Source organism: Chroicocephalus ridibundus, chromosome 3 (genome assembly GCF_963924245.1).
Source record: "Chroicocephalus ridibundus chromosome 3, bChrRid1.1, whole genome shotgun sequence".
Classification (NCBI taxonomy): domain Eukaryota; kingdom Metazoa; phylum Chordata; class Aves; order Charadriiformes; family Laridae; genus Chroicocephalus; species Chroicocephalus ridibundus.
The window spans coordinates 121266494-121280276 of NC_086286.1; the positions used below are offsets into that span (position 1 = coordinate 121266494).

Consider the following 13783-nt stretch of genomic DNA (forward strand, 5'->3'; position numbering starts at 1 on the left):
AATACCAAATTTGTCACACCTCAGGTATCCGGATGTTCTTCAGTCCTCACTGTTTGCCTGTTTATTTTATATCAAAACTTAGTTCAGTGCTAATCAGGGTACGCTTATTTATCCATATAGGTAATATAGTGCACAGCCTCCTTTAATTGGTCATTGCAGAATGAAGAATAAACTATGAGAATCCTTCCCCTGCTCCTCAGAGACCACAAGGTCAGATATGCTTTGCAGCATTCCCTGGAACTTAGTAGACTTGGGCTGTCTGGAAAAAGGGGAAATCATTTTCAGAGCAGGGGACTTCGCACAGGGAATACCAGCCTCCCTGGCAGGTGCAACACCGTGAAAGCAGCAGGGCATATGTAAACCAAAAAAATTCTGCATTTCCAGATGGAGAGAGGCAGGGTACCTGCTTTCCAGATCATGTAGTAGCGTCCTAATTGTAAGTCCCTATTTTATGTGTGCCTTTTGTCTCCTCTGTACAGAGAAGGCAGGAAATCATGTTAGAGGAAGTTCCTGCTATCCTGCCACAGTGCTAAGGCTAGTGTATATTTCTGGTTTTGGGAGCTGTCTTACAGGGGCTGAAAAAAATGCAGTAGAGGATTGGGATGTTGTGACCTATTCCACTGAGAGTCTTTTAGTTTTCCTTGTGTCTGATAGACACAAGGACATCTGATAGACACAAGGACATCTGATAGACAAGAATAGAAATCTTGCGAAGTTGTGCAGGAGGGAAGGAAAGTCCTTGATATCCTGTGCGTTATGTTGTCTTTTTTCCTTGCTTTGTACTGGATTATATGGCAGAAGTGAGGATTTTTCTTTTATAGAAGCAGGTGGAGTGAAGGACATGAGCTTGCAAATTTGAGGAAGTTTTCAAAACTTGACAGTGTGAGCCCCTGGGCAATCTTGTCTATGAGGTTAGTTGTTCTTCAAGCAGGCTGTGGGACCAGATGACCTCCAAATGTCCCTTCCAATTTACGCTTTCCTGTGGTTTCTGACTCTTTTAGTCAGAAAAGATGGGAAAGCATTTCCGTGAGGAGGCAGGAATACCCAGGCAGATGTGTCTATCAGTGGATAAGAGCAGGGAATATGAAATGAAACGAATAAAAATGTGGATTAAAGACTTCACCTTGAACCAATGATAAGAGATTTGAGTCTGCAGTCTAGAGAGGTCAGCTGGGAGTCAGATGGTATCACTGAAGTGCGGAGTTGGACAGAATAAACACTTAAAAGTTGTCTTGTACAAAAAAAAAAGTTGTCGTCTTGTACAGATACCTGGTTCAGAGAGTCTTTGTAGATTCTTTCAACTAGATGTTGCCAAAAATAATGGAAAAACAGATTTTTTTTTCATAGCTGAAAGATCTGGCTGAAGAATGGGGAGGTCAGTATCTCTGCAGAAGTAAGCTTTTCTTTTGGACCACTCTTTACCTAAGTAATTTTGTGACTTCATCATTTCCTGGAAGCAGTGTGTCTTCAGTGAATCTGAAATAAATAGAAGTTTAGATGGAAGTTCCTGTAAAGGGCATTCTGCCTCTGTGGTTCTGCTGTCTCTTTGTTATAAATCGATACAAATATACTAGTGCACGTACAATAGAGGAGATGGAATTTCCTGGCTGGTGCTCAGAGTTAGTGCTTCAACATAAGCTTCATCTGATAGAACTGACTTTAAAAACCACTAAAATGCAGCCATCCTTATGGTGGAATGTAGCGGTTATTTGAAAGTGACTTTTATGTAGTTGAAAAAAGGCAAAAAGGAAAGAAGTAAAAGTCAGGAGGTGGAATTTGATAACTCTGAAATGTTTTCAAAGCTGACAAGCATTCTGGAATAATTTGTGAATCACTTTATTCTTTGAAACAAAATGTATTATCCATTGCTCATGGAGATGAAGACAGACAGTTACTATCAGAGGGATTAACTTGATACTTCATCTCTCAGTTTAACTTACTGTGATATGAAAATGTTGCTGGCGTCAGCAGTTAGAATTCCTTTAGAGATTTATTTCATTTTTCGGTGGGAATTGTAAGAAAACTAGGTATTTGCTGTTTATACAATAGTTTTATATGGGTTTGATTTTGAATGTTTTAATGTTTCTCCCAGACTAGTCCAACGATGTGTACTGTGAATAGCTCAGATGCTACCTGGCTACTAAGACTTCCGAGACCTGTGAGAGAATGTGATTGGCAAAGGCCTTGGCAGGTGAGTGACTCTATACGTTCCTTTAGCTGTAGATAGTACTGTGAAGAACCAGTTCAGGACACATGAAATCAGTATCTGTAACTGGGATCACAGGATATTTGGGTGTAACTGAGCTTCTGTCTTGGCACTGGCCACCTAATACCCACTGAAGTTCTAGGGAGTGACCTGGTCGGTCTGTCTGCTCTCCCGGACTGCTGTCCCCAGCATGTGCCTGGGTTCGTTAGTGACTCCTACTTTGCAGGAACGTCTCTGTGCTTTTGTTCCTCCCTCCAAGGCACGCTCAGAAACGTGCATTACAGGAAGATGTGTGTGCACTGTCCTTCCTGTCAGCTTTATGTAGCTTGAGGCCGTCTAGCATCCAAGTACTGCATGAATCTTCCAGAGGAAGCCAAAAGTTAATGCTAGTCAGCAGCATTAGCGGTCAGGAATGATACCACAGCCTACCTCGTATGCATGAGTAGGCTGCTAACTCAGTAAGCAGTGGTCTGATATTACAAGAGGTGCTTAAACTGTGAGTGGGTAGAATTGGACATATTTTTTAATAGATATATATATATCTTCAAAGAAGCATGCCCAAACCATTAAACATACACATTATGTGTGTGTTGTGTAAGTGTAAAATCTTAGATATGTTTGTCATTGGGAAGGGGAATAAAGGACTCTGGAAATAGCAGTCCAATGGCTTTTACAGACCCCTTGCATCCTTTTGATGTAGTTTTATTGAGTTCCATCCAATTTGGTGTGTAGAAAGTTTCCCATAAAACAAGCTTGTAACTAATTAGGATCATAGACTCATAGAACAGCCCAGGCCAGAAGGGACATCTGGAGTGCTGCGTCCAGTTCTGGGCTCCCCGGTTCAAGAAGGACAGGGAACTGCTGGAGAGGATGCAGCAAAGGGCTACGAAGATGATGAGGGGACTGGAGTGCCTCTCTGATGAAGAAAGGCTGAGGGATTTGGGTCTCTTCAGTCTGGAAAAAAGAGGACTGAGGGGGGACCTTATCAACACTTATCAATACTTAAAGGGTGGGTGTCAGGAGGATGGGGCCAGGCTCTTTTCAGTGGTGCCCGGCAACAGGACAAGAGGTAACGGGCACAAACTTGAGCACAGGGAGTTCCACCTAAACATGAGGAGGAACTTCTTTCTTGTGAGGGTGGCAGAGCCCTGGCACAGGCTGCCCAGAGAGGTGGTGGAGTCTCCGTCTCTGGAGACATTCCAAACCCACCTGGACGCGTTCCTGTGCAACCTGCTTTGGGTGACCCTGCTCTGGCGGGGGATTGGATGAGATGATCTCCAGAGGTCCCTTCCAACCCTACGATTCTGTGATGCGGTGACCTTGAAAGGTCATCCGGTCCAACCTTTCATGGGAAAGGGATACTAGTTGAGATTATCTAGCACCCTGTCCAGTCGCATCTTGAAAACCTCTGGTGATGGGGGCTCTGACAAGTGCCCAGGGAGGTTGTTCCAGTGAATGATCGATTTCTGTAAAAAATTTCTTTCTTCTATTAAGATTAAACTTCTCCCAGTGCAACTTGTACCTGTTGCCTCTTGTCTGCTCCATGTGGCTTCTTGTGAAGAGAGAGCCTCTGTCCTCTTTGTAACCATCCTTTCAGTACTGGCATACTGTGATGAGGTTCACCCTGAGCCTTCTCTTCTCCAGGAACAAGAGACCTAACTCCTTTGGTTCTGTAAGGATTCTTCAGATGTGTATCATCCTGAAGGAAACCTTCTCACTTGTTGATCAATGTATATTCTGAGTATGTTCTCTTAGTGGTTCTTCTCAGCTGGAGAGATGGCCATGTCTTCCTGGTGCTGTTAAGGTATTAGTTTTAGAAGGTTTCTGTGATTATGTGAAGCGGATGTGGCAGGTGTAATGCAACATGCCAGTTGTTTCAAACAGTAGGATGAAAGGGTCTTAAAACATGCCAGAAAATTAGATTTCCCCTTTCTCATTTGTTTTTGGTGGTGTTTTTTTTTTTCTATGACTTGTTTCCTCCCTGCTTGCTTTGATGTATGATGTCCAGGAGAAGAAGCCTGTTGGAGTGTGGAGCTGGTAAATGGCGTCAAGGCAGATATGACTGGAAACTACACTGTTTATTGGAATTAAAAATTAATATTAAACACTGGGAGTAGCAGGCTAATTTTCCTTTCTGTGCAGTCTTGTGCTGCGCAGGCATGGTAGGCTTAGGCAAAAATGCGATGGCTGTAGCTTATTTTCTAAATGGCACAAGAAAGTTGCAGCAGGGATGACTCTGAATTAATTTATGGAAATCGTGGGAGGTAAGCAGCAGGTTAAAGAGATGAAATGTGAATGTTTCAGCCCTGTCTCTGTCTTAGGTCTAAGTAAAACCAAGTCACTTGAGGATTAACTTGTGTTGGTAGAAATATTTAATATGGATGTACTGAAACTCATTTAAACTTTCAGTGGGGTCAGGGCAATCCCAAGCACAAACACAGGCTGGGCAGAGAATGGACTGAGAGCAGCACTGAGGAAAAAGAGCTGGGGGTGTTGGTTGATGAGAAGCTCAACATGAGCCGGCTGTGCACTCGCAGCCCAGAAAGCCAACCACATCCTGGGCTGCATCAAAAGCAGCGTGGCCAGCAGGGCGAGGAAGGGGATTCTGCCCCTCTACTCTGCTCTGGTGAGACCCCACCTGCAGTCCTGTGTCCAGCTCTGGAGCCCTCAGCACAGGAAGGACATGGACCCGTTGGAGCGGGTGCAGAGGAGGGCCATAAAAATGATCAAAGCGTGGCTGTATCTGTATTGAAAATGAAGGTGCAGAGAGATGCCTCTTGCTGCCTTCATTGGCCACAAGTGAGCAACGGTGGCAAGGAGCAAGCGGTGGTGTGGTTGAGGTGAGGAGCGGCCAAGGAGGTGTATGGTCTGGTCCCACTGAATACATACATTCTAGTTCTTCCAGTACTCCTCTATTGCTACATTTAAGCTAATGATTCAGAGCAAGTCTTTCAAGGATTTGCCTCCCTGGGCTATTCTGCCACCTGGGTTATAGTGTAATGTGCCTTTAATCACAACACAAGTACTTATTTTGAATACAGAGGTAATTCTCACTCCTACTCTAGTCCTGCTTTTACTTCCTGTGTTTTTTGGTGTTTTGTTAGGCAGCGGATGATGAAAGCCGAGACATCATTGCTTCTGCTCAGTGCATCTTGGACAGAGAAAATTATTTTGTGAGGGTAAGAAGTGATAGCTCTTCTCCAACTTGCTGTATGCTTTCATGCGTGTCAATGTTTTTTCTCTCCATCAGTGATTCATGGTAACATGTCAATTGGTATTCTTGGAAAACTAAATTCTGGCCACCTCAGTCTCCTCGGGATATCCCCATGAGTGCATAGGGATAGCACAGAAGTGGTAACCCTAAATATGAGCTATTAGGAATCGTCTGTCTTTGGTGACTTACCTGCCTGTTTGCGTGTAACTTTTGTTCTGTGGGTGTGATTAGATGATGATGGTGGGCCTGTGAATAAAGGGGAGCGGGGGGGCGCTGATCTGATCTAGCAGAATGCCAGTGCTGCAGGGAGAATGTCCTTCTCCTGCTCCCTGTCTTGCATGGTCTGGTGTTTATCAGACCCCTGCTCTGATTGACTTCAGCTCACTAACCTGGTGGGAGAAAGTGAATGATTTTCTGCCTGTCTTGAACTACAGCTTAAAAATTAAGAGTCCGAATGACAGAGCTCGTTCAAGGGAGAGCTAGGAAACAAGTGGTGGGAAGAGGAGAGAGGGAGGAGCAGAAAGAGGGGCTGGAAAACAGGGCCCTTGCAGCAGTGGCCAGTCAGATCAGGTCAGCCAAGCTGCGTACCTTCACGCGTGGACTCTTTCATGTGGTTGGCCAATAGGTTGTATGGTTTTTATTTTCCATTTCTTACTTAGGAGGTGGACAGGTATTTGAGGCACAATGATTTCTTAAATCTGAGGAAGAAGGAGATCCTGTACAAGAAATGGCTTGAGGATGTTTCAGAGCCACTGCTACAGAAAATTCAGGACAAAATGGAAAGCCAGTCAAGCGAAGAAATACGGAAAAGGAAAGAACAACAACACTCTCTCTATTTAAACTACTGTAATAATAAGGTATCAACGAGAATTAAATTTCTGTCGTGGGGGTTGCATACAGAGGGGTGTGGACAAGATCAGGGTCTAGCTGTTATTTCCTGCTCCGTTGAGTAGCCTGGAGTTCAGATGTGCCTTACCTGTAACTTACTCTTCTTAAGGACTTCTGTAATGGTGACATACATCATTACAGCTGTTTGAGTTCAGATACAAACAATAGCATTGTTCGGTGCAGTGAGCACGTGCTGGGGTCTGAATATGGTGAAACACTGTGTTGTGGGGGGTTTCCCTCTGCAAGCCGGACCATTTAGAGGGAGAACCTTGAGCTCTGCCACCTGAAAGGAGTGGACCGCACTCTCATGCCTCAGGAGTTCAGCTAGAGCAGTACTGCAGTATGTTGGCAGAGCACGAGTGAAACAATTTCATGGCCTTGGATACTACTCATCAAGCTTTATAAAAGAAAAAAAAGTGGGAACAGGGAGACACTAACAATCTTCTTAAGTCTGCATGCAGGTGAACAGACCTAACTCCTGGATTCTGTACTTCCATGTGTTTCAGTACTCATAAAAATTGCAGTCACTGTAGGAAATACTTGCTGGTTTTCTTGATTTTTGCACTGAATTTCACACCACTGTTGAGTATCAGATTCTGTGACACAACTTTCTGCATCTCAGGGATGGATATGTAGAGCAATAAGAGCAGTTACATCATCTGCTACAAATAGAATAGTATTTTATCTAGCGCAGGCTTTTGTTGTCAGTGGAAACCACTGCACAGTGGAGTTAAGAAACTGTAAACAAGTTTCCCATCCAGAAATTAAAATGTCATGGGAGCTGTGGTGTTTTAATGAGGGCAAATGATCTCTTTTTCAAAGGTCTGATGTAAAAAATGCATGCATTTAAACTGCATGTAATGACAAAGAGCTGAAGTCCTGGGATTTAGGATACGTTGGGTGTACTGTACATATCTGGGTCTGCATCAGTCCATCTTGCAAGCTTCTGTGTCAGGTCGGGACATTGCTGGGTGTCCTCCAAGGCAATCACTGGTGTCCTGGGATGTGTCCTTCTCCCTGAGCAAGCACAGTAGCAGTGATCAGCCTCCATCTTTTCTCCTTGCTCTGTGATGTCAGCTCTACCATCAGCATGTCTGAAAAGCAGGCGGAAGCCCTTCAGAGTAACAGGACAATTAATTTGCATAAGTTTGCATTAATTGTGGCAGCAAATGATAAATTTTATAGAACTTGAGGCACTTCTGTGGAGTGGTTAATATACTGACTTCTAGCTGTGCATTCCCCCCCTTCTTTTCTGTGCATTTTCCCTTGCTCTCTTCCCTGCTATTAGGCTTCTGCTTGTCCTATTCCCCAGTTCTCCTCACTTTCTTGTGTCTCTGTTACCGGTCCATTCCCACTTTCCATATCTATTCTTCTTCCTCCAGTCTTTCCTCCCTCTTTCTCTCTCCAGTCAACACTTCATGCTCAAGTCTCCCACTGTTTTGCCCCTCTTTCTTCTGTCAGACTCCGCAGTGCTGTATCTCACCTTGTTGCTTCTGATGATTGCTCCAAGTTCTCCACTGTCCTTTGCTTTCCAAAGCTGCCTTCTCCCCCCTTTCCTCCATTCTCTCCCTCCCCTCTAACGCTCTCCTTACTGTCCTTCCAGGTTCCTCCATCTCCGTCTTTCTTTCAGCTCAATTTGCTGCCTTCTTTTTCGTGCCTCTCCATTGTTCCGGTCATCTGCTCATACGTGGTTTTTTTTGCCTTAAATCTTTCTCCTTTTCACACTCATTTTCACCTCCTCCTTACCCCTAGTCCCAGGGACACGGACTGCAGATGCATGATGAGATGGCTGATCATAGCATGAAGATGGCAGCAGCTCTGCTTTTCTTCTAGCGCCAGCAGAAGTGCCGTGCTGCAGCCTGCAAGGAGGGGGAAGTTTCCCCAGCCTGGATTACTGCTGTGTTAGCCACAATTCAGTTTCTAGTGGTCCAGGATATTGTAGGCATTGTGTGCTGAAACGCTGCAGACTAAGAGACCCTTCTGTCTCGTTTTTGAGAGCAGGTTGTTGCTCTACTTTCTGTCAAGGGGTGTGTGAGTACTAATACATGGACTACACGAAGGGATCAAACATGGGTGTGCTACACAGCACCTGCGCAATCAGCGGAGGTCTTGGCACATGTTGTAATGGGGTGATAAGTTATAATAAACCAAGGGGTGGCACTAAAACTTGGCAAATTGAGGTGTGTTAAGGTCTTAAAGCTTTCCAGAGAAAGAAACAGGAGGTAGTAAGCGCAGCTGCTGCTTGCTCTCTGGGGACCTGCCAGATCCTGGGGAACAGAGGCCCCTGCAGAGGCAGCTGTGGTCATGCTTAGCAGTAGCTTCAGCCCCGGAGCTGCCCAGGTGCCTGCTGAGTGTCTGGGAACAGCACAGGCCTTTGGGGCCTGGCTCACTCGCCCATGTCAGCACCTTCAACACAGTGACCTCTTAAACCTACTGCAGATCCTGCTTTTTTGGGTTTGGACCCGTCTTGCAGCGCTCCTGAACTGTTCATGTTAAAGTATGTTTTTTCCAACTCTCAACTCACTGAAATCGCACCCACAGATTGCCAAAAAGAACTGTGTAGGGCTGAGACCCAGAGGGCCAGGGGCTGAATGCTCCTTTTTCTTCCTGGGACCCCTGGAGAATTGTCTGCACAAGAAAGCCGAAAAACTTCATTTGCAAGTTTTTGGAAGAATGACTGAGAGTAGTAGGCAGAAGTATTTTATATGCTTGCCCTGTTCTTACTGTTCTTAGGGCATCGCTTGTGGCCTCTGTTCTCTGGGGTTTTTTGGGTTTTTTACTTACATGTTTTGTTTTGTCATCTGATGCAATTTAGGTATGTCCTGGCTTATTGGCTGTAAACAGTGCATTATAATTTGGAGAAAAAATGGTTGTAATTCACCTTCCTCAGGCTCAGAGTTGATCAGTGTGTCGACATCAGTAGCTGTTCAGCTCTTGAGAGCCTGTTCGATCTGGTGTTCTTTGGTCTTTGCATCAGTAGTAACACCAAGTGGTGGTACTTGCTGTTCCTCAGCTAACTCTGCTCATAGGGAACTTGAACTGCAGAATACGAAGTTTGTTGCAGGCAGAGTTCTTGATGAGATGGAGCTGTGGTCTGGACCATTAAGTACTTCTATATATCGATAGAAAAGCATGCTCATGACCTTGACTTGGAGCTCACATCTCGCAGACTAGTAACTTGCCTAGGGCTATGGATGGTGGGGGCTCAGTCACTTCTTTCATTTTTCTTTTCTTTTCTTTCTAATATCTGTTTCCTTCTCAGTCAAAACATTTTCCCTTGAATGACACTTCCATTTTCTTGACTGCCCTGGTTGTGATTAGCATTTTAGCCTGTAATTATTTCTGGATGCTTCATGAAATCATTTATTATGTATTTATGCCTATGATAAATTAAAATGGATGGAGGAATTTTCCAGTTACACTTCAGTCACCTTCCTTCTGAGGTGCAGCATGTGAAAATTTGGGAGTCCTTTTCTCCTCCACCTCTGGTGCTCTGCTTCTACCATGCCTGGCTGTGTAATACCTAGTCTGGCTGCTCTCTTACTGTTTTTTTTTTTTATATCAGAATAGCTTCCAAGACCTGACCCACTTACTTGCTTCTCCCACAGGGCTATGTGGCTTTGGAAGCTTATGACCCATCAGAGTACGACCCGTTCTTCCTGAAGACATGTACAGACTGCTGGAAGGTGTGATGGTTGTTTCTGTCGTGAGGTTTAGAGGCACCCTTTGACCAGCGGGAAGTTCCTGGTTAGAGAGGAGGCAGAGCGTGTTACCGATGTGCTGCTATGGGACTGGTGTAGAGCAACGCATTCTAGTTTTATGAACTGAACAAATAGGGGTCCCAGCTCCTGCTGGATTCAAGCCCAAGACTGAAAATGGTTTTCACCAGGAGCATGCTTTGGATCCATACTAAGCCCAGATTTGGAGGCAGAGTAGGCAATGGCAGGGGAGGGAGGTTCTTCTTCATTTCAAATTCATTGTGGCAGTGTGGGAAGTGTCCTGTCTAAAGAGGGTTGGTGAGTTCCCAGGCAAGTGGAGTGTGTGCTCTGTAGAAGGAAAAAATCTACAGCTCGGATCATCTTTACAGAAGCTCACTCAAATGCACCAAAGACTTGGCTACCTAATAGAAGAGTTGGGTAGGACTTGGACACAAATCCATGGAGTGCAATTCTCTAAATCCCTTCTGGATGCTTTGAGATTTGGGCAGCTGTGGGGACTGAGCTGATACTTCATTGCAATGTGCCACGCAGGGTTCATCAAGATCAGCTGTCTCCAGGAGATCAGATCTCATGCCCATGGTCTAACTTTGTGGTGGAGTTGTTGAATGTGTTATGGCCTGCCTTAGGAGCTGAGATACTCTGTTTTTCAGGCCACTCAGGTCTGCGCCTCTTGTTTTTATTAATAAAAAATGAGGTTGATGCTCTTTCCCTGCTAACCAACAGTACTTTGACAGTCACTCTGACTGTGGTCTTTGAGACTTTTTGACAAAGTGCCTATGTTGGTGCGTAAGCATGAAATAGCTGTCTCTGTCACAGGTTTCAATACCAACTTTACAGGATCCTCTGTTAGAAGACATTCAAAGAAAGTTTACTGAGACAGGCATTATCAAGCAGTGTGAGACAGGTATTTTAAACAATTGGTATCCCTTAGAAGTGTTTCATCAAGGGGGCCAGCCTTGCTTGTGACAGCAGATCCTCACACGAAACACTTTTTATACTTTCCTGCCAGGAAGACCGTACTCTTCCAAAGAGCTGACCGAACTCAGTAAAGCAGAACGGCCGCTGCTTCCTTTGAGCCGACAACGTATGGATGCAGTTGAGTGGCTGAAGGTACCACATGCCTACATTGCTAGTGAGGTCCACCAAATGAGGAGGTAAGAGCTAATGTGGCGTTCGTTGAGAGGCAGCACAACAGCTACAGTGGATGAGGCGGTTGTCCTGCTTTTTGCTAAAACTTAAATTTCATGGTGAATTCTGCTTTACTGTGTATTTCTCCTGAGAAAGGAGTGTTGGTGAAGGGAAAGCCTTCAGGTGTGCAGTGGACAGCAGGATGTACTGAAGTAGAGCGTTGCTGGTCAAGCTGAGCCTTGAAATAAAGTGGCTTTTGGTAGGGCGTTTTCTGCATGCAGCCAGTCCTACAGGTCAAGCCATGGAATATCTCCTGGGTGCTTTACTGGAAGATCTGAAAGGATTTCATGTTCATATTTGCTTTGGGTTTGGGTTTATTTTTTGCTATTAGTTTCTAGATTTTGGGAGCAGAGGGAGGTCATAATTGTGTCACAGACTGGCTGAGGTTGGAAGGGACCTCTCTCAGTCATCGTGTCCAACCTCCCCTGCCACTGCCCAGGACCAAGTCTCCAAGGATGGAGAATTCACAACTTCTCTAGGCAGCCTGTGCCAGTGGACTGTCACCTTCACAGTGGAACAGTGTTTCTTGATGGTCAGAGGGAACCTCCTGTGTTCCAGTTTGTCCCCATTGCCTCTCCTCCTGTCAACTGGGCACCACTGAAAAGTACCTGGCTCTGTTTTCTTTGTACTCTCCCTTCAGGTATTTGTAAAGGTATTGATGAGATCCCCCCAAGCCTTCTCTTCTCCATGCTAAACTGTCCCAGCTCTCTTGGCCAAGAGTGTCCCTTGAGGCTGGTCCTGTAAAGAAGCGCCTTGTGCTGAGGGAGCTACACCCCACTCCAGAAAGTTGTGTCCTATAGCTGAGCTTCATAACAGGGTTTTTTTGGTGTACAGGCTGATTGGGCTCGATATAGAGTCGAGCACTAATGGTGAACTGAACCGGCGCAGCGATGAGCTGCCTAAGCTGAGAAGAGCAGAGAGCCCCAGCTGGCCTGCCCTGATAGAGAAGCATTTGGGGATCAGCCAAGAGTGATTTTTACTTTTTTTTTTTTTTTTTTTTAAATTATGTTGTTGTTTTTTTGAAGTCCCAGTGCTCTTATTCACCCCTTTCGAAAGCTCTCTGGTTCCACCATTGCAGTATACAACATTTAAGAGAACTCCTGCTCCCCGGTGACAAGGATGTCAAAGCTGAACTGGGAGCCTGATGGCCTCCTGAACCGGGCCCACTCTCTCCCCTGCCAGCCCCTGCCCTTGAGTTTTATGCCTCTTACTGGCCCAGGGCTTTACTCCAGCATGTTTAGAGCAGTTACAGGATAATGGTGCCTTCTAGGAGGAAAAACTGGTCACAAAGACAAACATTTCCTGGAGTGACTCAGTGTGGGGAAGAGCTAGTGCAGGGAGCTCTGCTGCGCTACAGCGGCCTTCGTGTTGCATGACCTGGCAACAGTTTTCACTTCTGTTTAAAGGCGGAAAGTCATCAGCCACCACAAAGACAGTGAGAGCCAATGATGTCACCTGTCCTCTGGCTGACTGCAGCGGCAAGCACAGCCATCAGAAGGTACCATTTCCAAAATACACGACATCTTCTGCCAAAACAAGTGATTACAGACCAGGTCTTCTGGCAAACTGCAATAAATTCATTGTCCTAAACATGTGGTTCTGAAGTACTGTTGCCCAGCAACCAAAGAAACGTTTGAGATGCTGCTCCTGTTATTTCCAGCTCCAGCACTACAGGCCACAACCTGCTAGTTTAGGCGGTTTAACTTAGGCTCAGCTCTACAAAGACAGTGCTGATGTTCTCTGGTTTATAGGGTGACAGAGCCTTTGCGTTAAAGGAGATGAACTGGTGAGCGAAGTCAAAGACATCTGCTAGGCCCCTCTTCCGTGCAGTGCAGAATCTATGTGTTAAGCCCAGCTCTGGCAACGGCTACAGCCACGTCCGCTGTATTTCACGTTACAAGAAGCGTGAATGTTAGCAGCGGGCAGAGGGAAGGGCAAAGCTTGCAAAATCTGCTGTTGCAATTTTGCATGAAGCTGAAAGAGGTCACCTTAAGATTTAAGAACAAAGCATCTCTTTGAATGAGAAGGAGGAGAAGGTGCTGCTGGCTCTGCGCGGGGTTTAGCAGATGTGTACTTAGAAAGCACTAATAAGGAAATAATTACCTGGTTTTGTTTGTTCGGCTCCTTATCAGAACTCCCATAGCGAATATCTTGCAAAACATTATTAGGTTACTACCAAGGTTTCAAAGGACTTTCTCCTGGAGGCAGTGTACAAGCGGTAAACCAAACTTTAACATCTATATTGTGTGTTTGGAGAAGGCAGGAGGGGGAGATGGAAAGTGTTCTTGTACAAGATGTCTAGCACTTTTCAGAGAGTCGGTGCTGAGCGACAAATGCGGTCGGTGCCCTGCAAATCGGTTTCCCTCTTGTTCCAGTGTGGTCCCTGCCTCCCCGCTGGTGGCACTGCACAGCAGCTCTGGCGTCCAAGCCTGAAAACAGAATTTTCTCTGTGCTTGTTCAAGAAGCTCCAAACTCCCACTGTACAGACACGAGCTCTCAAGAGTTGCCAAGATTTACTTTTATTTAGGATTAGAAATAACTGAACCACAGAAAAGTGTTAAAAGTAAC

The 13783-nt window shown here is 45.3% G+C and overlaps 1 protein-coding gene across 2 annotated transcripts in view; it reads left to right on the plus strand.

Annotated features, from left to right (window-relative positions):
* Nucleotides 1–13777, plus strand: part of FAM228B (family with sequence similarity 228 member B) — a 15299-nt gene extending 1522 nt beyond the window's left edge. The window contains exons 3-10 of one of the 2 annotated variants that reach the window (XM_063330589.1): nt 2093–2191; nt 5311–5385; nt 6080–6277; nt 9917–9994; nt 10844–10931; nt 11037–11181; nt 12622–12713; nt 13591–13777. In XM_063330589.1, the coding sequence (XP_063186659.1) occupies nt 2093–2191; nt 5311–5385; nt 6080–6277; nt 9917–9994; nt 10844–10931; nt 11037–11181; nt 12622–12664 (726 nt within the window). In that variant the 3' untranslated portion in view covers nt 12665–12713; nt 13591–13777. Of the gene's footprint in view, nt 1–2092; nt 2192–5310; nt 5386–6079; nt 6278–9916; nt 9995–10843; nt 10932–11036; nt 11182–12621 lie in introns of both variants that reach the window. The other variant, XM_063330588.1, reaches the window with a different exon arrangement.
* The last annotated feature ends 6 nt before the right edge of the window (nt 13778–13783 follow it).